We start from the raw sequence: 23,949 nt of genomic DNA on the forward strand, positions 1-23,949 counted from the left end.
CTTGTCACTATTTGGACCTTACATTGTCTAAACTCCTATATCCATTCTTGGTTATGACATTCTTTCTGCTCTTTGTAAATATACTTTCTAAATCTGAGCTACGTGGCAGCTCCATCTGTGTGACACTTGTCTTTTTTTCTTTTCTTAAGAAACATTTTTTATATAAAATGTGAATAGAGAATAAGGACTTTTCTTGGCCCATGTGTAAGGCATCTAGGAAGTAGTAAAATAAGATAATCACTTAATCCTTTATCAACTGTTTTAAAAAGAACTATAGAGACTTCTGCTTCTAGAAAGATAGAATAGATATACTTTTCCCTATTCCTCCTGCTAAGTACAGTCAAAATCTCTGGGCATTACATATAAAACAAACATAAGAAGACTCTGAAAGATGGAAAGAAAGAGAACAGGCTGGGGACCTCAAGACCCAAGGAACAACACAGCAGTGAGTTTCTGGGTTTTCTTTTAGCTTATGTATCCCTCATTTATATCCCTCATAGATCAGACTGGGTACTGGAGAAGCTAACACCTAAACAGGTGCACACACACACACACACACAAAAAAAAACCTTGAAGAAAAGCTGCTTTTTCTAGCTAAGGGACCAGAAAAGAGGCAGCCTAGTGAGACAGAACGTTTAGACAGTGACTGCTCTACTCCAGCCAAATACAACAGAAAAAACTGCAGCCCCACTCCCCATTCTCACCAGCAGAGACTGAGTGGGGAGCCTTTGACTTCCACCCTCACTAAAATGAGGCACCCAGACTCCCACCATGGTGATGTCAGAGGAGGCCAAGTAGGGAGCCAGGACTTTCATCTCTACCAGGCAGTAACAGGAGTCTCTCCTTGCCCCCGTGGTGCCAGTGGAAACCACTTGGGGAGCCTGGACTTCCATATCACCCCACCTAGTGGTAACAAGGCATCCCTTCCTCTGCCTGCTGGCGTGTGTCAGAGGAAGCCTAATGGAGATTCAAGGCTTTCACACTGTCCAGAGGTAACGAGGCCACCTTTCCCCCGCCCATGGTGTCAGCAGAAGCTACATGGGGAGCAGTAACGAGGCGCCCTTGCCCCTCTCAGCCACAGGGTATCAACAGAGGCCTGTTGGGGAGCCTAAACTCGCAACCCCGGTTGACAGTAAGGAGGAGCCCCTCTGCTGAGGCAGGGAGCAGAAGCTGAGAGAGGAGCCTGGACTTCCACCCCCAGTTGCCAGTGATGGGCCAGTGCCTTCCTTCTCATAGGAAGCCTGCTAAAACAAATTTAAATAAGATCTGCTGTCTCTCTCTCCTTACATAATAGCTAAAATGTCCAGGTTTCATTTAAAAATCATCAGTCATAGCAAGAACCAGCAAAGTTTCAACTAAATTAGAAAAGAAAATCAACAGACACTAACACTGAGGTGACAAGGATGTTAGGATTATGTAACATGGATTATCATGGATTGCAGCCATCATAAAAGTGCTTCAACAAGCAATTATGAACGTGCTTCAAACTAAAAAATACTAAGTCTAGGGGCTGGCCCGGTTGCCAGCTTAGTGGTTAAGCTCATGCGCTCCACTTCAGTGGCCTGGGCTTCACGGGTTTGGATCCCAGGCACAGACCTATGAACCGCTCATCAAGCCATGCTGTGGCAGTGTCCCATATACAAAGTAGAGGAAGATTGGCACAGATGTTAGCTCAGGGACAGTCTTCCTCAAGCAAAAAGAGGAAGATGGCAACAGATTGGCTAACACTCAGGGCCAATCTTTCTCACCAAAAAAAAAAAAAAGAAAAGAAAAAAATACTAAGTATTGACAAAAAAAATGGAAAATATAAAGAAGCAACAAATGGAAAATTTGAAACTGAAAAATACAATAACTAAAATTAAAAAAAAAAACTCTTTAGATAGGCTCATTAGCAGAATGGAAGGACAGAGGAAAGAATCAGTGAAGTTGGAGATAGAACAACAGAATTTACTCAGTATGAACAAAAGAAAAAAAAATAGACTGGAAAAATAGAACAGAGTCTAAGCGACCTGTTTGGATCTGATGTTTATGTCATCAGAATTCCAGGAGGAGAAAAGAGAGAGAACAGGGCTGAAAAAGTCTTCAAAGAAATAATGACTGAAATTTTCCAAAATTTGACAAAAGACATAAACCTACACTCTAAACAGGGTAAACCCAAAGAAATCCACACCAAGACACATTACAGTCAAACTCCTGAAAACTAAAAACAAAGAAAAAGTCTTGAAAGCAGAGAGAGAAAGAAAAGTAATTACCTACAGAGGAAAAACCTGAATGACAGCAATTTCTCACAAGAAACCATGGAGGCCAGCGAGAAGTGGGACCCTTTTCAAATGCTGAATAAAAAGAATTATCAACTTAGAATTCTATTACAGAGAAAATATCCTTTAAGAATGAGGAAATCAGGACATTTTCAAGTGAAGGAACACTAAGAGTCTTTGTCACCAGCAAACCTACCCTAAATGAATGGCTAAAAGAAACTATCTAAACAGAAAGGAAGTGATAAAAGAAGGAATCTTGGAATATCAGGAAGGAAGAAAGAACAATGGAAACAATAAAAATATGGCTATATACAATAAAATTTACTTCTAGAGTTTTCTCAATTATGTCTGATGATGAAGCAAAAAATATTGTGAGTAGATAAAATTAATAAAATGTGTGGTGAATATCAGCACTTACTAATTTATATTATATACAAGCTACCTAAAAAGTTATATTTGACCATATCTTATGGTAAATTTAATGCCCAAGTCATAGAGTATACAGAATTACACAATAATTCCTACCTTAACATAACTATTTTCATTTGAGCCATTATTGTTCAACGTGCATTATATTATAGTAAACATTCTCAGACCCTGAAAACTACTTAAAACTCCTATAAAGAAAAAACCCTCTATTTGAAGATTTGTTCCTTTCATAAATAAACTACATTTCTAAACCTATATTAAGTGCTAATTCTAGGCTTTACCTCACCAAATTAAAAAAAAAAACTAAAGGTTTGTGTGTGTCACACCATGTTCAAAACTATCTTGCCTACCAAGTAAAACAAACCAATAAACACAAAACTGTGTTCCTTGGATAAACAATTTTGACCAAAGTAAAAAATCAGTATCAGACACTGAAAACCACAAATCAAGATAACTCTGGCATTCCACCAGTTAAAAAGTCTCCTTGCCCATATATATGGTGATGGACAAACAAAAATATACAACCGAAAATTTCACAATGTTATAAACTATTAAAACATCAATAAAAAAAAATATGCCTTAAAAACAAAAAAAATCTCCTTTCCCATTGCTAGAGTTTAAAATGTCTGTAAAAATGTGCACAGCAGATTTGCAACACTGCCCAGTGACGCAGGGCAACCAAGACTTCTTGCTAGAGTACTGATTCAGAGTCCTCAGTAAATTAATTTAAATTCATGAATACCAAAGTTAGTAACTCTTAATAGTTCATTTAGTTGGTTACCGTTAAGTGGCCATTAGTCTTGAGTTCATTAAAGTTTATGTAACAGGCCTTCAGATCCAGAGAATTTCTATCCTCAAATTGTTTTATTGCTCCTCAAGATGATCCTTGTGACTGAATTTGAAAACTTATCTGCCAAATTGGACATCGTTGTCCAAATCAACCAGATCTTGAAGCAGAAACAGAAAACTTGAGTTACCACAAGAGGAGCTTGCTCTACGGGGCAGTCCACATACGTGGCAGAGTGCCACTGTGTTCACAGTTACTTTCAGGTTCCGCTCTTTGATGAGACCCGTCTGCACTGCTTTTCTTGTGTTCTTTACTTTTTGGTGGATCCTATTAATAAACTACTACCCAAAGTAAAAAACTGTAGGATGTCTTGATCATATCACTATTATAACTTCAAGAAGACATAAATAAGTAAAATTTCCTGCTATTGAAGAAAGAGATTAGCACTGTTTTGCTTAGAAACTAGAGTAGCTGCAACTTAGGTTTTCAGAAGGCAGTTAGAAGGCCAGTTGCTCAATGAAGAGTTTCCTGTCTAGTTACTTGAGGATGAGCAAGGAGTAGTGAAGCAAAGGCCCTGTAACATTGCTGAGCTAAAGGAAGCCACACCATCTATACCAATTAGTTACTTGAAAGATTTTTAAGGAAAAGGGGAAACAATAAAGAAGAAAGTAGGCAGTGACACGTAGCTGTGCTAGACACCAGCACATGAAATTGGAATTCACAGATCTGTAGCATGGTATAAATCAAGGCTCTCAGGTATACTGGAAAATCTAATATGCTATTGAAATGTCAACTATGTCATAAGTACTTTTAAAAAGCTGTTCTTATCGGTGAATGAAATCTCAAGTTAGGATCAAGTTCTGGAAGAATATAGAAGAAACAGTATTTTTATTGTAGATATTAAACAAACTAGGACATGTTCACCTTCAAAAATAAACAAAATTTCTTGGTTAATTAAGTCCTATTGTCTTAAAATACTCTCAACTTTAAATTTTCTTTGTAGGGAAGATAGTATAACTTGACAGTGTTCCAACACATCTATACTCATCTTACAAGAGCTTCTTGTGGTTCAGCTGAAAACTCTCATGCTTGTGTCAGTTAAACGTTTTTAAATATATACACTCTTACTTTTGAGACACCTGTTTATAGGCCCTTCATTCTTTTAGTTTCTAAAAGGTATATAAAACTAATCTGATAATATAAAATATTGTTTAATATGTTAGATTTTTCTCAATGTTTTTAAAAATGATCCAGGTAATAATGACTTAAACATTTTTCTGACTTGAAGTTTTCAAAACTCTAGAAATTTATATGTTTACAAAATTCTAAGGCAATGAAAACTTCTTTGTAATAAAAATATTTAAAATTCTGATCTTATAGTCCATAGCAATAAGGCTTTCTTGGGCACAAGTTATAATAAAATATGATGTCATCTATGCAAAGAATGCATCAATCACTTATAACTCAGCACTGAACCAAACTGTACTCATCTCTCAGGATTCGGTTTAACCTCCTCTTTGGAATCTTTGTCAGCTGAAGGTACGGTGTGTGATGTAGAAAAAGCTCAGCACATGACTTCTAGTCCTCGCTGTTCCACTATGTTTCTTGAGTTTCACTTTTGTATCTGTAAAATGAAAAAACTGGGCCAGGTGACCCAGAGGTATTTTTTAGCTTTACTTATAGGGGGATCCAATTCCATTTCCACTAAATGTACGGCACTAATGTTTAAGTACCTCTACGGATCTCAGTATTGAGAGGTGGCACTAATGAAGGAGTTCGGGCTTTTCCCCCCAGTGCTGAACCTCAGTTGTACAACTCGCCCTCTTTAAAATCGTGATCAAACAAATCTGCTACCCAGAGTAAAGTGTGTATAGTTCTTTTTGTCATTAGCCTTACAGTATATATTCAAAATATTGTTTTCCAAAGTTGCTCAGGTTATTTCTTATCTTCCCCATCTCCTTCAATGTGTCATGTAATTCATTTATAATACAGTTAGGTTCATTTGTTACTGTTGGCATTTCATTCTTCATTCTCCTTGTCTGCTGAGTGAGTTAAATTATTTATTTTTTGTGTATGGGAAACTGCCATGGTTATGAAGGTAAGCTACAAAAAGGTATACTCAGAGAAGTGTCACCCTCCATGCCTAGTGCCCTGTCTCCATTTTCCCTCTAGTTAATAAATGCATTTCTCACAAAGATGGGTTATTCTGAAAGTACTTTATGTGTATACTAGGATTGAACAAATAAGTAAATATACTGAGGATAATGAGACCCAGATTTCTCACTGTCAGAGAAAGAAGTTACAAATAAGGGAAAAGGAGAAGACTGGAATAAACCTTGTGGTGTTCAATTGGAATTGGAGGTTTATCGGTATGAACTCATGGTTCTTAATATATGTAAAGATAGATACAAAAATAGAGATGGTGTATATGCAGGTGTTAGAGTGCATACATATATGTCCTAGCTCTGTCTGCTGAAAAGGCATAGAAGCAGTGACACCCCGTAGCAGTGAGCATATCTAGTGCCCAGATCTGGGATTCAAATACCATTCTCCAATAGAAGATACTCAAGGCTCTTTGCAGAAATAGCTGATTCTAGAACTGAGGTAGGGAAAATATAAGATAAACCTGGAACAATAAGTAAGAAAGTACTAAAAAAAAAAAAAAGGATGAAGGCATGTCAGAAGGACACAAGAGCCAAGGATCTCCCAATGGCCAAATCTGGAACAATTTTAGCAGCAAAATAAATAATGATAGTATTGGATTATAATCTATAGAATAAAATAAATATCCATGCATTTGTATTGATATAAATACTTAAATAAATACATAGGGGAGAAGGGAAGGTCCTTTCTTATAGTATAATTCCAGTGATAAATTAAGAAGTAATTGGGGAAATGGAAAGGCAGTGTTAGGCAAACACCATGGTAATAATTGTTGCAGGCAAGAATCATCAATGGATGCTAAAATTAGTGAGTGACAGTATAATGAGAAAAAAGGATATTTGCATAATCTCAAAATATTTCCCCACCAAATAATTATAGATTATAAAGAAAGACATAATAACTAGTATTAAGAAAGCTGGCCGACACCACCAAGGTTAATGTCACCAGGAATAAGTCATAGTGACATCATATACTACTGGTGAGATACATTGACAAAGACATATCACTTAAGAGGTATTCTTGCTCAAAATACATTTCCTCAACCCAATCATTAGAAAACACCAAAGGAATCAAATTTAGGGGCATCCTACAAAATAAGGGACCAGTACTCTTCAAAAGTTTCAATGTCAAGGTCATAAAAAAACAAAGAAAGACTAAAGCAACTTGTCAAAGACTGATTGATTGTCAAATTTTGGAGGAGACTATGGAGACGTGACAACTAAATGCAATGTGTGGTCCTGAATTGGTCTCTGAACCAGAAAAAAAAATGACATTAGTGGGAAAACTGGCCAAAGTTAACTAAGGTCTGTACATTAGTTAATAGTATTATATTAATGTTAGTATAATGATTTTCGCAATATACTGTGATTATGTAAGACATTTTTGTTAAGGGAATCTGGTTGAAAGGTATATAGGAAGTCTGTACTATTTTTACAACTGTTCTGTTAAGTCTAAAATTATTTTAAAGTTTTTTAAAATCCTGATCAAAATGAAGCCAAAACCCCCTTTTCTTGGGTTTATTAGTATATCTGAAAAAAAGTTGGGGGATTTCAAAAATATTTTTCTTAATAAACAGTAATAGAACAAAAGAAAGAATATCAAAATATAATAATAATTCAGCTTACACACTGAATATGCTATCAATATGCCTTGAGGTTTCATTCAAGTTGTTGCGTGTATCAATAGTTTGTCTACTGGTGAGTAGTATTCCATTGTATGGATATACCACAATTTATTTACCCATTCACCCATTGAAGGACATTTGGATTGTTTCCAGTTTATAGAGAGTATGAATAAAGCTGCTATAAACATTAGTGTATGTGTGTTTTTTGTGAACATGGTTTTCGTTTCTCTAGGGTAACTACCTAGAAGTGGTACTGTTGAGTCATACGTTAAATGTATGTTTAATGTTTTTAAAAAATGCCAAACTGTTTTCCAGAGTGGCTGTACCATCCCACCAGTTCATATATTGGAGATCCAGTTTCTCCACGTCCTCACTAGTATTTGATTTTATCAGTTATTTTTTTACTTCATCCATTCTAATAGGCATGATTTTATAATAGGTATTGTTTTCATTTGCATTTCCCTAATGGCTAGTGAAGTTGAACATCTTTTCATGTGCTTATTTGCCATCTGTAATATCCTCTTCAGTGAAGTGTCTGTTCATGTATGTCTTTTATGCATTTTCTAGTCGAATTGTTTTATTAAGTTTTGAGTGTTCCTTATAGTTGTAGTAAATATTTTCTCCCAGTCTGTAGCTTGTCTTTTCATTCTCTTATCCTAGTCTTCCACAGAGCAAAAGTTTTAGATTTCGATGAGGTCCATTTTATCAGTTTTTCCTTTTATGGATCATGCTTTTGGTGTCATGTCCAAAAACTTTTTGTGTAATCCCAGATCACCAGAATTTTCTCCTTTATGCCCTTCAGTTTTTTTATTAGATCTGTGATCTATTTTGAGTTAATTTTTAATAAGATATAAGGTTGAGGTAAGGTTCATTATTTTAGATGTTAGATGTCCAATTGTTCCAACACTGTTGAAAAGCCTATCCTCTCTCTACTGAATTGCCTTTGCATCTTTGTCAGAAATTAATTGTTCATGTTTCTGGCAGTCTATTTCTGGACTCTTGTTATTCTGTTGATCTATATGTCTGTCCCTTTGCCAGTACCACATAATCTTGATACTGTACTTTATAGTAAGTCTTAAAATTAGGTAATGTTATTCCTCCAACTTTAATTTTCTTTTTAAAAGTTGTTTTGACTAGTATAGTTTCTTTGCCTTTCCATGTGAGTTTTAGAATAATCTTATCTATATAAAAAAAATCCTACTGGGATTTTGATTTAAATTGTGTTAAATCTGTAGGTCAATTTGGGGAGAACTAGCATCTTTGTTATGTTGTGGAGTCTTCACTTAATAAACATGGTATCTCTCTCCATTTATTTGGACCTTTGATTTTTTGTGTGCTTGTGAGAAAACCTATCTTTTTCAACTTTATTGAAATATATTTGACATATTGTGTAAGTTTAAGATGTACGATGTGATGATTTAATATACATTTATATTATGAAATGATTACCACAATAAGGTTAATTAACACATCCATTACCTCACATATTTACCATTTTTTTGTGTGTGGTGAGAACATTTAAGATCTACTTTCTTAGAACTTTTAAGTATACCATACAATATTGTTAACTACATTTACCATGCCGTACATTAGTTTCCCAGAACTTATTCATCTTATAACTGAAAGTCTGTACCCTTTGAACACCATCTCCCATTTCCCCTGACCCCCAGCCCCTGGCAACCACGAGTCTACTTGCTATTTCTATAACTTTTTAAGATTCTGCATATAAGTGACATCGTACAATATTTGTCTTTCTCTGTCTGACTTATTTCACTTAGTGTAATCCCTCAAGGTTCATCCATGTTGTTGCAAATGGCGGATTTGTTTCTTTTTTATAGGTGAATAATATTCCATTGTATATATCTATATATACACCGAATTTTCTTTATCCATTCATCTCTCGATGGACGCTTTGGTTGTTTACATGTCTTGGCTATTGTAAATAATGCTTCAATGATATGAGAGTGGAGATATTTCTTCAAGATTGTCATTGTTTTTTCCTTTGGATATATACCCAGAAGTGGGATTGCTGGATCATATGGTAGTTCTATTTTTAATTTTTTGGAGGAAGCTCCATACTATTTTCCATAATGGTATACCAATTCACATTCCTATCACAATGCACAAGGGTTCCCATTTCTCCACATCTTCACCAGCACTTGTAATCTCTTGTCTTTTTCACAGTAGTTATTGTAACAGGTGTCAAGTAATATCTCATTGTGGTTTTGATTTGCATTTTTCTGATGGTAAGTGATACAGAATACTTTTTCATGTACCTGTTGGCCATTTGTATATCTTCTTTCAAAAAATGTCTATTCAGATCCTTTGCCCATTTTTAAATCAGATTTTTTTTGCCATCAAGTTGTATGAGTTCATTGTATATTTTGAATATTAACCCCTTTTCAGATATATGGTTTCCAAATATTTTCTCCCATTCCATAGATTGCCTTTTCATTTCGTTGATCATTTGTTGTTTTGTGCAGAAGCTTTTTAGTTTGATATAGTCTCACTTGGTTTTTTGTTTTGCTGCTTGTGCTTTTGGTATCATATCCAAAAAATCATTGCCAAGACCAATGTCAAGGAGATTTTTCCCTATGTTTTCTTCTACGATTTTTATGGTTTCATATCTTACATTTAAGTCTTTAATCCATTCCAGTTAATTTTTATGAATGGTATAAGAAAGGAGTCCAATTTCATACTTTTGCATGTGACTATCCTGTTTTCCCAGCTTCATTATTGAAGAGCCTTTCTTTTCTCCCTTGAATATTCGTGGCTCCCTTGTCAAATATTAGTGGACCGTATATGCATGGGTTTATTTCTGGGCTGTTGATTCTGTTCCATTGGTGTATGTGTCTGTTTTTATGCCAATACCATACTGTTTTGATTACTGTAGCTTTGTAGTGTGGTTTGAAATCAGGAAGTGTGATACCTTGAGCTTTATTCTTCTTTCTCAAGATTGCTTTGGCTATTCGGGATCTTTTGTGATTCCATAAAAATTTTAGGATTGTTTTTTTTCTATTTCTATAAAAAATACCATTGGAATTTTTATAGGGATTGCATTGAATCTGTAGATGGTTCTGGATAGTATGGACATTTTAACGATATTATTTCTTCCAGTCCATGAACACAGGATATTTTTCCATTTATTTGTATTTTCTTCAATTTTTTTATCAATGTCTTATAGTTTTCAGTGTACAGATCTTTCACCTCCTTGATTAAATTTATTCCCAAGTATTTTATTGTTTTGTTGCTATTGTAAATGAGATTGTTTTCTTTTTGTTTCAGCTAATTCATTGTTACTGTATAGAAATGCAGCTGATTTTTGTATGTTGATTTTTTATCCTGCATAGGTCTTCTTTGATTTCTTACATCAGTGTTTTCTACTTTCAAAATACAGATCATGAACATGTTTTGTGAGATTTACACCTATGTATTTCTTTTTTGGAGGAAGAAACTATCATGAATGTTTTATTTTTAATTTAGTTTCCATTTGTTCAGTGCTGTTATATACAAATATGATTGACTTTGTATGTTGACATTGTATCCTGTGGACTTGCTAGTTCTAGGAATTTTTTGTAGATCCCTTGGGATTTCTATGTAGACAGTCTTCTCAAATAGAGACAGTTTTACTTTTTCCTTTCTAATCTATAAACTTTTTATTTCTTTTTATTGACTTATTCCAAGATGTCAGCAGTGGCGAGAGTGGACTTGTTCCTTTTTCCCAGTCTTAGAAGGAAAGTATTCAGTCTTTTACTTTTAAATATAATGTTAACTGTAGGTTTGTTGTAGATGCCTTTTATCAAATGGAGTAAGTTTCTATACCTAGTTTGCTGAGAATTTTCATCATGAACAGATGTTGAATTTTTCACATAATTTTTTTGCATCAATTGATATGATCATGTGGTTTTGCTTCTTTAGCTTGTTAATATAGTGAAATGCATTAATGAATTTTCAAATATTGCACCAACCTTGGGTTCCCTGGAAAGCCTCACTTACTCATTTTCTTTTTATATATTGCTGACTTTGACTCGGTAATATTTTGTTGAAGATTTTTGTGTCAATGTTCATGAGGGATATTGGTCTGTGGATTTCTCTTTTTTTGTAGTATTGTTATATGGTTTGGTATCAGGGTATTGCTGGCCTCATAAGATGAGTTGGAAAGTGTTCCTTTCTCTTTTCTTTTCTTGAAAAGATTGTTTAAATTTAGTGCTATTTTTTCTTTAAATGTCTGGTAAAATTTGCGAATGATACCATCTGGGCCTAGAGTTTTTTGTTTTGTTTTGTTTTGTTTTGGGGGGAGATTTTAAACTACGAATTTAATTTTTAAAGCAGTTATAAGAATATTCAGGTTAGCCGTTTCATCTTGGATGAATTTTATTAGTTTCTAGTTTTTGAGGAATTGATCCATTTCAAAGTTTTCAAATGTATGTGTGTAGAGGTGTTCACCTTACAGGACTGCTTTGAGAAAAACAGCTAACAGTTATATAGCACTTACTATGTGCCTGGTACAGTACTAGTACAGGCTATTAATTAATTAATTGAATCCTCACAACTACCCTAGGAGGTACTGTTATTAATCCTACAAATTTATATTATGTAAACTGATTATATACTGCCTCACACATTTCTTAGTGGACATATAAAATTTTTCATTGTAAGTAGTTATTACATACAATCTAATTTCTAGTATATTAAAAACGTTGACATTTTTAACATCACTCTTATATGTGAAATCCATAGCAATTTAATACCTACTATCATTTTTTTTAAAAATATGAATAAGCTCTTTAAGAGTGAGAAATGTATATCATGATATTTACTCCTTGAACTCATAGTATTTGCTTATTATCCTTTAAATATCTGCTGGCTCTGTAGTGATATTACCTTTTCATTCATGATATTAGTAATTTGTGGCTTCCCTATGTTTTGATTTGTCAGTCTTACTAAATTTGGTTGATCTTTTCAAAGAACCAGTTTTTTGTTTCATTGTTTTTTTTTCTGTTTTTCTGTTTTTAATTTTATCGATTTCCAGCCTTCATTACTGCCTTCCTTCTGCTTGCTCTGGGTTTATTTTGCTCCCGCTTTTTTCTGTTTTTTAACAGAGAAGCTTAGAATTTTGATTTGAGACATTATTTTATAATAAGCATTTAATACTAGAAATTTCCCTTTAAGCACTGTTTTAGATACATCCCACAAATTTTGGTATGCTATTTTTCATTTTCCACTTTGACCCATGGATTCTTTAGAAGTGTGTTAATTTCTGAAGTGTTTGGAGATTTTTCTGCTATTGATATCTAATTTAAATTCATGATGGTCAGAGAACATACTTTGTATGATTTCGTTTCTTTTAAATTTGTTGAGTTTTGTTGTATCATCCTGGATATGGTCTGTCTTCATGAATGTTCTATGTGCATTTGAAAAGAATGTGTATTCTGCTGTTGTTGGGTGGAATAGTCTATAAATGCCAATTGTAGCTGATAGTTGTTAATGTTGCCTATCTCTATATCCTTGCTAACTTTCTGTCTGCTTGTTCTGCCAGTTAATGTGAGAGGAATATTCAAGTCTCCAGTTATGATCATGGCTTTGCCTCTACTTTCTCTTTTGTCAGTCACATATTTTGAAGCTCTGTTGCTAGATGCATACACATTTGAGATTGTTATGTCTTCTTGGTGAATTAACTCTCTTATCATTATATAATGTTTCTCTGTATCTCCGGTAATTTTCTTACTTCCAAAATCTACTTCATCTGATATGAAAATAGTCACACTAGCTTTCTTTTAATTAGTTTTTGCATGGTTTATCTTTTCTCATTCTTTTACTTTTAACCTATCTATATCATATATTTGAAATGACATTTTTGTAGAGAGCTACAGATGGAGCTTGGTTTTAAATCTATTCTGACAGCCTCTGTCCCTTAATTGGCTTGTTTAGACCATTTATATTTAATGTAAATTTTGATAATTTGGATTTAGGTTTACCCTTGTATTATTTGTTTTCTGTTTGTTCCCTTTGTTTTTTCATTCTTCTGTTTCTTCTTTCCTGCCTTCTTTTGGATTATTTGAATATGTTTTAGTATTCCATTTTCATTTATTTATTTCATTTTTGACTATTTCTCTTTCTATAGATTTTTTATTAGTTGCTCTATAGATTAGAATGTACGTACTTAACTTTTCTGTCAGTCTCCTTCGAATCAGTATTTTACCACTCCAAGTGAAATATAGAAACCTTACCTCCATATAGATTCCATTATCCTCTCTCCTTTGTGTTGTAGTTGTCATATGTACCACATCATTTCTCTTGTTCTCTTTTATTCCTGACATTCCAAATTTCCCTCTCATGTCATTTCTCGTTCCTTCTGAAGATCTTCCTTTAGCAGTTCTTTTAGATCAGGTCTACTGGCAATGAACTCTGTTAGTTTTTCTTCATCTGAGAAGGTCTTTATTTTACCTTTGTTTCTGAAGTATATTTTCACTGGCGATAGAATTTTGGGTTAAGAGTTTTTTCTTTTAGCACTTTAAAAATGTTCCACTTCCTTATGGAATCCTTGATTTATAATGATAAATCTGCTGTCTTTTAAATCATTGTTCCCTTATGGTTATGTATCACTTTCTCTGGCTCTTTTCAGGATTTTTTTTTAACTTTACTTTTCAGAGTTTGATTGATGGTCTAGACCTGGATGTTTGGGGCTTTATCCTGTTCGAGATTCAGTTAACTTCTTGAATCTATTGGTTTGTGTCTTTTGTTAAACTGGGAAAGTTTTTGGGCATTATTTCTTCAAAATTTTTTTCTGCATCATACTCTCTCTTCTCCTTCTGGTACTCCAATGACAGCAATGTTAGAGATTTTTTTGTTGTGCCATACATCTCTGATACTCTGTTTATTTTTATAATCTTTTTACTCTCTGTTGTTCGGATTGGAATTGGTATACTGTCAAGTTCACTGATCTTTCCTCTTTCATCTCCATTTCGGTATTGATCTCATCCAGTGATTTTTAAAAAATTTTTGTTACTGTATTTTTAGTTCTAAAACTTCCTTTTGGTTCTTATTTATATCTTCTGTTTGCTGATGAGAATTTGCTGAGCCTTTATGTTTTTCCACTCTTTTCAAGTTACCCTTACTTCTTGGAGCACTTGTATAATAGCTGGCTTAAAGTTTTTGTGTTATAATTTCAACATCTGTGACTTCTCAGTGTTGCCATCTTTTGATCGTTTTTTCCTGTAGAAGTTGAGATTTTTCTGGTTCTTCATATGCGAAGTAATTTTGGATTGTATCCTGGACGTTTTGAGTATTATCTTATGAGACTCTTGGTCTTATTTAAACCCTGTAGAGAATTTATATATTTTTGGTTCAACTTACTCAGTTATATCAGGCTGTAAGTTCCAGCCAACTTTCTGTGGGTTGTGGTTCAAATATGAGTTTAGTTTTCAAAGCCTTTGCAGTGCTTTTCAGATCTGTGCCACACAGTGGCAGCTCTTATTTTGTACTTCAGTTCTCAAAGTTTATGGTCAGATCCACACCTGAAGTTTGGGCATGAACCCAGGAGTTCACAAACAACTTTATGGGGTCACTTTCCTTTGCTCCTCCCTTTCCATGATCTCCCCAGTGCTTTCAGTTCCCTGAGACTCTCCTTTTCAGTCTTTTATGCAAAAATCTGAGCCTTTATTTGCCATACTTAGCCACATACTTTCTGCAACTATGGATGCAGGAAGAAGAGCTGCAAGAAGACAGGAGGAGGAAGAACTCAATGGAAGTTTGTACTGTCCTCTTGGGGCCACTGCTCTGATTGGAGAACAAAGTTCCCCTCCCTTGGAGTCTTAGGTACCTTTAGGCCCTTGTTGTCACCATGATCTCTGCTACTACCTTGTGATGACCTTGGGGCTGGGACACGAGAGACTAGAGGGAAAAAATGAGTATTTTTCCCTTCTTTGAGCCCTTTCCTGCTCCTTGAGCCTAAATTAGAGGATTTTTCCTAGAGCTCTCCCTGCCATGCCCCAGTGCCCACTTCTAGGTTTTAGGCTGCCTTGAATCCAGGCCAGGAGGTGGAAGGAATCACTTCCAGTTCAGTGGTACTTGGAATTCTTGTTTTAGAATTTAGAACATGTGCTAAATAATTGATCCTGTACTTTGAGCTGTTCTATCTTCCCATTTATAGTACGTCTTCCAGATTTTTAATAAAAATGAATTGCATTTGCCATCCTTGTTTTTACTTACTAGGAATTTCATCTTATGGCAAAACGAACAAGCACTATCTCTTTTGATCTGAATTTGTAATATTTGTTTTTGACTTTTTTAATTAAACTTTTAATTTTGAGATAATTATAGATTCACAGATAATTCGCAAATAGTTTAGATTCAGAATAATACAGAGATCCTGTGTACCTTTTACCCGGTTTCCCCCAGTGGTAACATCTTTCAAAACTATAGTACAATATCACAACCAGAGTATGGACACTGATATAGGCGAGATAAAGAACAATTCCATCACCACAGGGCTCCCTCGGTGCCTTTTATACCCACCCTCTCCTCCTCTCCCCTCCACCCCATCCCTAACCTTGGCGACCACTTATCTAATCTCTGTTTTTATAATTTTGTCATTTCAAGAATGTTATATAAATGGAATCATAGAGTATGTAACTTTTGGATTGGCTTTTTTCACTCTCCATTATTTCTTGTAGATTCATCTAAGTTGTTGCATGTATCAATAGTTTCTTCCTTTTTATTGCTGAGTAGTATTTCATGACTTATTTTTCAGCTATATTTTGCCATTATTTGAAAAAACAAAGTCTTGTTACTTCGGAGTCTTTCTCATTTATGTATTTGCTTTGGGATTTAGACTAAACTCAAAAGCCTTACAAGCATTCTAGTTTTCCTTTCTAAATTGCATTTAGATTAGTCAACCATAATATGTTGACATTATTAAGTCTTACAGGAGAGAAAGTCTTATGTATGAGTAGATTCTACCACTTTACTCCCCTTATATTGCCTAAACTAGAAGTAAGATTAGAATACATGAGGGAGAATACTGCTTGAAAAATACACCCTGTTCCAATGCACTCTCCTGCTGGTCCATGGATGACGCAGGAAGGAGCCTATCCCTGGGAAGCACTCTGCAGTGCAAGAGGTGTGTTCATGTTATAGGCTAGCATTAGGATCTTTTCTGTTTTCTTTAGAAAACATGGTTTTAGTTATTCAACTGAAATTCCAGCCCCAATAATGAGAGAAAGAATGGAGATTTCCAGTTTTTAAATTGTGGTAGATAAGTCTGGGACCACATTTTGAAGTATGTTAAGTGCTCATCCAGGGAGGCTACATTTTATTGAAAGTAGAAATGAAGAAGTGAATAAATAATTTAATTGAATTGCAGACAGTTTTTAAATTAGCTATAATAATAACTTTAGTAGAAAAATTAGTAGTGTCTAAAATATCATTTTAATCTTTAATACCAGTGTTATCTTCCATCTTAGCAGATAACAACTCTGGCTGTTTTGATTTTCATTTGAGAAGAAATAAAGGGCATAGATATATAATAATAAGTAACTATATTACTGTCATATAATTACCCAATTGGCATACTATTTATTATTTTAGTTTAAGTAATGCTTTGTAGAGAGAGAAAAAAAGGATGTTAAAGACTTTCAGACACTTCACAAACTCTGGTGTTTATCCCACAGTATTGTACACACTTTACCAGGGATTTTTAAATTGTCATTTGACTGATGGCAAGTATAAAATGAGAATTCTTCAGCAGAAGTTAATCTCATTGCCTACTTTAGACACTGTTTTTAATGCTGATCTAAAGAGGTTTGTGCATATTTTAACTATTTTTCACATAGTGATCATCTTTAAATACTAATATAAAAGTTAATGAGTAAAGAAAATCTGCTGAATAAATCTACCCGATAATCCAAGGCACTTAAAGAAATACATGCTCTAATTTGCGCAAAGATTTTACTTGATTAGTGCTCCATCTCTCAATTCAATTATCAAACTTAGGGGAAATCTACATCAAGATTTTGACTGACATATTCAATGGGGTTTGATTGGGGTGCAGATAACTACATGATGTTTTATATGACTTTTTAAGTATTCTGATCATAATTATGGAATATACTCTGCTAATAGTTTTAATAAAAGCAGTTTTTAACTCCTTCATATCTTTCATATATGCATATTCTCTTAATAAACTCTTATAATAAATAAAATGTACCTGAATATGTAAAGCAGACTTTCTAGTTGCCAAATAATATGCATATTTACTCTGAACTTACTCTGTATAGAATACTTCAGTCAGCCCACAATAAACATATAGGTGGCAGAGGAGGATAATAGACATCTAAAAATGTTGATCAGTACTACTGTTATTACTCATTACTATTTATCAGCAGTTAGAATAATAAATAGAGTGGAAGAAAAAGTAGAGAGCCTTACGTGTTCACTCTGGACACGCCGAGTTTGGTCCCGTCTGTTTTCTGGTGCGCTGGCCCTCAGTTAGACAGGTGGGGGGTGCTGGAAAGCAGGTTCCAGAGCCCTTCAGACCTCACTCAGATTCCACCTCTACGACCTACTAGCTGAGTGTCCTTGGGCAAGTTATTTAACCCCTTCGAGCCTCAAGTTTGGGTTTTGTTTTTTTTAACTTATAAAACAGGTTGTTATGAAGGTTAAAGGAAATAAATTTATAAAGCGCCTAGAACATAGAAATTTGTGCTTTGAGGAAGAAATGAAAAAAGGAATCGTGCAACCTATGGGTAGAGCTCCTCACCTGAAAAATACTAAAATCCCAGTATACTTATTCTAATATATGTATAATTCTGGAATTGTATATAAATCTGCACTAATTGCTTCTCTGTCATATGTTTGTGAGTTTGGTAAAGCTTCCTGCTTAATCTCTTTAAAAAACTTTTCAAGGGCGCATTACAATACTTATAAAAAGGAAAAATTCCAGTAAGGAAAAAGTCCAAATTAAATATAACCTAAAAGTTTCCTTTTGGTTTCTAGAAGTTAAAATGTTTGTGACACATGAATCTAGTTTAATCCTTTGTTCTTTGATTTTAGCAGGAAAGGAAGGACAAGAAATCCTGGGGCCTGAAGCTCAGGCAGGTGAAGCGGGATGTACAGGTACACTCTTGCCATTCGCTTTTGTATGTAGTCTTTGAACAAGGTCTTTTGTGTCACTGGTTTTTGCATGTGAGTCCTGAGTTTGGTGTGTTTCCTCCTCTTTTATCTTGGCCTCCTTAAGTGTTTAAGTAGCTAGGCATATGGCGTGCTGTATGAAAAGTTAGTTTATATTCTTTAAATATAATGTAAACTTACAGATTCACATAATACAGCAGATTTTCCATTCTATAAGGATGAGAAGTATAGTAGTCTACAGAAATACAAAAAATAAATGTTTGAATGATGATTTGAACTTCTATCAGATTTTTTACCAAAGTTATAGAAATGCAGATCTAACTATTCTGAGTTTCATTATTAGTTACCAGGATCTGCATTGAATTGCCCACAAGACAGAAAACAGAAGAGAGAATAAGCAAATATCATGGATTATCTATAAACCAGATGAGAATCATGAATATTGATATGTTAAGATAACATGTCACAGCAAACAAGAGAATCAAAATTTTTTCTTGTAATTTCTATGATTGAAAAAGGCCAAAATGAAGTTGAATTATAATAAACAAGGAAATTTGCTTCTAGGTGACTAAAAATACATACTCCCTGAGACTTAAGGCTATTCCTCTAAAATGGATTCAAATCAGATTTAAGAAGCAAAAGAGTAAGTGGAAAACTTAAATCCAGATCTTATGTGTGATACTACCAGGCACTTTTTATTGTCGTGTAAGTCAGCTAGAATGCTTAGAATGTAAATATCAAAACTGAATTCCAAATTATTAAACATTTCCTCAAAATACAGTACTTGAAAGCAGTATAATCATATTTTGTATATTCAACCATAAATTAGATATTGCTATCACGTAGTTTTAATTAAATTTTCTGTTTTTTCGTCTCTTCTTTGGTTTAACATTTATAGTTTTTTTTCTTTGCAGTGCATTTTAGGAATATTCCATAGAGCTATATAAATTCTTTTATTATTTAAAATGAGTATGTTTCATAGTAATGTGTCAAAAGTAGATTTTCACCTATAATATAAACATTAGCACTCCCATACTTGTCAGTGGGTTCTGTAAAACAAAGAGTAAATCTTTGTGCTGTTATTAAAGGTGCATCCAAAATAATTAAATAATAATGGAATATGTGATAATTTATGGTGCTGCAGCCTAAGATTTTATATTCAGTCTTTAATTTGCTGTGTTTAACTTGCATGAATAATGAATGCAGGTATGTTTGTTATCAAATATTTGGGAACCTTACACATTACATAAAATATTTAAACTGGATATTTGTTGTCAGTAAAATAGTGTTAATGAACACAAAAGAATGCTGTTTATTACTCTTTTACCTAATGTTAAACTTTGATGATAGTTATTACCAGAGTGACAGAAGATCGTTTGCCCTTTTAGGCAAAATACTATCGAAAAAGACATTCACAGTTCCAAGTTTATAGTATTTTACCTCAGTTTGCTGTTCACTACAAACGTAAATTAATTCTTTCAGTTTGAAGTACTGATTAGTACATAAATTCTCTCAAAAAAAAGAATTACATCTGAAAGTAGAGTAACCTTGTACTATTAGTGAAAGTTGCTGCTGATGTTACAGTTACCGCCCCCTCTGCCGAACGAGATGATCCCTGCTGCAGGGTTTCCCCAGAACATGGGGAGTTAGGAGGAAGCAGACCCTTAGTAAAGCTGAATAAGTGTAGTTTTAAGTAAATAAGGATGGAAATTAGTTTAAGACTTTTGAGCAGTTAAACTTTAAAATTATGCTTTGCGTTTGCTTCTGTTACTTCCTTGACTTCTAGGGAATAATGTGGTGACAAAATAAACAAAACATTGTTCACAGGTCACCATCGTTAGTTCAGAACTTTGTCAGATCCTTTCTGACAAAGTTGACTTCCTTTTGTAATTCATGAAGTTAGGACAACTGTAGTCTCAGCTTAGTATTCAGAGAGTCAAAAATCCACCCAAAACATCCTTTGTTCCTTCAGAGCATCCCTTTTTCGTTTATATAGTTAATAGTTTTACAGAGTTTCAAAGATGGAGGATAAAAATAGGAGGAAATCTAAGGATACTTTATTCTAATGGAAATAAAATATTGATGGCTAAATAAAATGTTTTAGTCTTTATAGTAAACATTTGTCTCTCCGTGCTTGCTCTCTCTAATTTGTGGTTATGACGCTATAGTTTTATATTTTGACAATCAGCTCTGAGTTTTGTCATATCTAAAAGAAAACCAAATTATCATTATATGTTTCTGTGTATTTGCTTATCTTTCTAGTATTTAAATACATAAGTTCATCTGTCTTAACACTAGGAATTTTGCTTTATAATTGACCTTTTCACAACATGCAGCAGTTTAAATTTTATGTGTAAAACTGCAGAATATCTGGTCTCAGCTTGAAATTGGTTTGGTAAATGCAGGTTTGTGGAGACAGTATAGTTAGAAAGAGCCCAGGATTTGATACCAGACACCTAATACCAAATTGTCTGCTCTAATAGTAATACTTTTTTACTGTGTGATTTTGGAAAAGTTACGTAACTTTTCTGACTCTAATTTTTTTATTAGGAAAAAATTTAATTGCGGAATTATAGTGCTCAGCTTGCAGGACTGCTTTAAAGAAAATAGCTAGGGCTGGCCCCGTGGCTTAGCGGTTAAGCGCGGGTGCTCTGCTACTGGCGGCCCGGGTTCGGATCCCAGGCGCGCACCGACGCACCGCTTCTCCGGCCATGCTGAGGCCGCGTCCCATGTACAGCGGCTAGAAGGATGTGCAACTATGACATACAACTATCTACTGGGGCTTTGGGGAAGAAAAAAAGGAGGAGGATTGGCAATAGATGTTAGCTCAGAGCTGGTCTTCCTCAGCAGAAAGAGGAGGATTAGCACGGATGTTAGCTCAGGGCTGATCTTCCTCACAAAAAAAAAAAAAAGGAAAATAGCTAACAGTTACATAGCACTTACTATGTGCCTGGTACAGTACTAAGCCCATTAATTAATTTAATTGTCACACCTTCCCTAAGAGGTACTATTATTATCCTCCAAATGTATGTTCTGAAAACTATGTACTGCCTCACAAATTTCTTAATAGACATATAAAATTCTTCATTTTAAAGTGCAAGTAGTTAACAGTCTAACTTGTGACATATTAAACATGCCATTTTTAACATCACTCTTACATGTGAAATCTATAGCAATTTAATACCTATCATTCATTTTTTTAACATATGAATAAGCTCTTCCTTAAAAGTCATGATTGTTAGATCATAATGTTTACTCCTTGAACTCATGCTAACATAGTATATATTTCCTATGTAAAGGTATATTTCATCAACTGTCATTTCTTTACAAGAAAAACATGTATATAAATTGAAATTGAAATTTCTCTTTAATTTCCAGGGACCACAAGGCTCTTAAGATTTAAAAAAAATTTACGGATTGATTTATCCTGTAATTATTAGTACTGCACAGTTGATCACAACATGAGTATATTACAAATTTTAATAAATAATTATTAAGGAAAAATGTTACTGGAAATGAGATTAAAGGAGCTGAAGTATCTTTCAGTTAGGTCATGTATCAATAGTTTGATGTTGCTTATTTCTAGAAGAAAAAATGTTCAGCATTAATTCTGTTTTTATTTTTTGTTTAGCACTGGGATAGCCTTATTCTCATAAATAAAAAGATGAAATACATTTTTGTTATAAATGAGTTACTCAATTCTTTACACATCTTCAGAATTAAATGCGAAGAGTTATGGTTATCTATCAATAAAAATATTTTTAATGTCCTGTCAACTGACAGTTCTATTAAATGCTACTTCAATTTTGTTGAAAGCAAAAATTCAAAGCCACCTAATTTGCTGAAGGACTTGTTTCTCAGTTATTAGAATCATTTACTCCCTCATTTTCTGGGCCATATACCAAAAAGGCTTTACCCATCCTTATTTATCAAAGGAGTGATGATACCTCTGTTTGGCTTTTATTATTTTTTTCCCCTCACCTAGAGGCACTTTGTTTAATATATTCAGAAATTAGTGGGGAAATTGAAATATTGTTCATTTCAGTACCTTTTGCCAATACATTTTTTATAAAAATCCTTTTATCTTGCCACATGAACTAACTATATTTTTATCAATACCTTAGAGCTACAAACTTAGTTCATTCAGTTTCTGGAAAATTTCTACCTAATACCCTAACTAGCAAAGCCAGTTATCATTGTTATACCAATCAGCAAAATCAGATTTTCTGTCAGAAAAAAGTGTGTCTTCATTTGTCTAATTCAAATAAATGTATCAATATACATTTTGAGGAATTTTATAAAAATTTCCTCTATGAGGAATATATAAATTCTAAATAATGAGGAGAATATATAAAGTATAAATAAATGCATCTTTTAAAAGTAGATTCTTCAATAGTGAGATTAAGATTATATAAATCTAATCTAATTTTTGTTATAAAAATCTTTGTCTCCAAAAGAGTACATTTAGAACCAGTCAGTGTATAATTAAGTTTATAACTTATTGAAGATGCAAGGTTCATGTATAAAATACAGACTATATAATTCTGAAAAAGGTATACTATTTAAAAACTCATTATTCCAGCAACATATAGAGAGATAGATATAGATATAGATACGAGGATATAGAAAATATAAGCATTTTATAAGTGGAGGCTGTTTAATTGAAATAAATATTTTATAATATGATTTGATAAAAATATTTTTAACTATTTGTGAAATCTACATGGAATCTATAAGAAATCATAAAATACAAATTTCATCCATGAGTTTTATCTGGCTTAAGTTTGAAGTTACATTGAAAAGACTCAGTGACACTGACTTGTACTGCTTTAGCTCTTCAAAAATCTGTCCAGCTAATGACAGATCCTAGGAATGATTTTTCGGAATACTCTTTGCTTTGCTCTCACCAGGCTCCTGAAGAGCAATGAATTCTTTAGTAATAGTTAGGGAGCGGAGCAGGTGAGGCCATTAAAGGAAAAATCACTCTCCCTCCCTATCATTATATAGCTGATCTCAGAGCTTCCCAACTAGGGCCAAAATATCCTTATTTCCGTTGCCATGCTTTACTCCTGATAGAAATCCATGTAAACGGGAAAGACTGGAAGGTCTATAGAGGTTCTGTGTTGCCTTGATTAATCAATAAAAAAGGTTTTCCCCTGTCACTATTTTTATTTTTTTTTTTCCTTTGGCAATTTGGAGGTTTTTACACTCCAAGACAATGCACCATATTAATGTACTGGGTGGATGGAGGGATTATGCCTTTTTTCTTTTTTCTTTTAAGTTGGAGCAAAGGGTACTGTGAAAAACGGAGGGTAGAAGGAAGAACCTTCAGGATTCTAAGAACATACATGGAAGTGGAGGATCTGGACATAGATTCCCTTAAAACCAACAGCACCAGCTTACCTTTTAGAGTCTTCATTTACCCCTGGATCCAGGAACACCAGTTTGGTCACTGTTGGCATGAACTAGATAATACAATTCTCAGTATATAGCAGATGCTAAATGATTGATAGCTATTGGCTATATTAAAAAGGGGGGAAATTGAACGGGTCACCATT

The 23,949-nt window shown here is 33.9% G+C and overlaps 1 protein-coding gene across 2 annotated transcripts in view; it reads left to right on the forward strand.

Moving 5' to 3' along the window:
- Positions 1 to 23,949, forward strand: part of ZEB1 (zinc finger E-box binding homeobox 1) — a 170,271-nt gene that overhangs the window by 123,045 nt on the left and 23,277 nt on the right. The window contains exon 3 of one of the 2 annotated variants that reach the window (XM_058532725.1): positions 18,314 to 18,376. In XM_058532725.1, the coding sequence (XP_058388708.1) occupies positions 18,314 to 18,376 (63 nt within the window). The remainder of the gene's footprint in view (positions 1 to 18,313; positions 18,377 to 23,949) is intronic. The other variant, XM_058532726.1, reaches the window with a different exon arrangement.

This window comes from Diceros bicornis, chromosome 36, assembly GCF_020826845.1.
Source record: "Diceros bicornis minor isolate mBicDic1 chromosome 36, mDicBic1.mat.cur, whole genome shotgun sequence".
Lineage (NCBI taxonomy): Eukaryota > Metazoa > Chordata > Mammalia > Perissodactyla > Rhinocerotidae > Diceros > Diceros bicornis.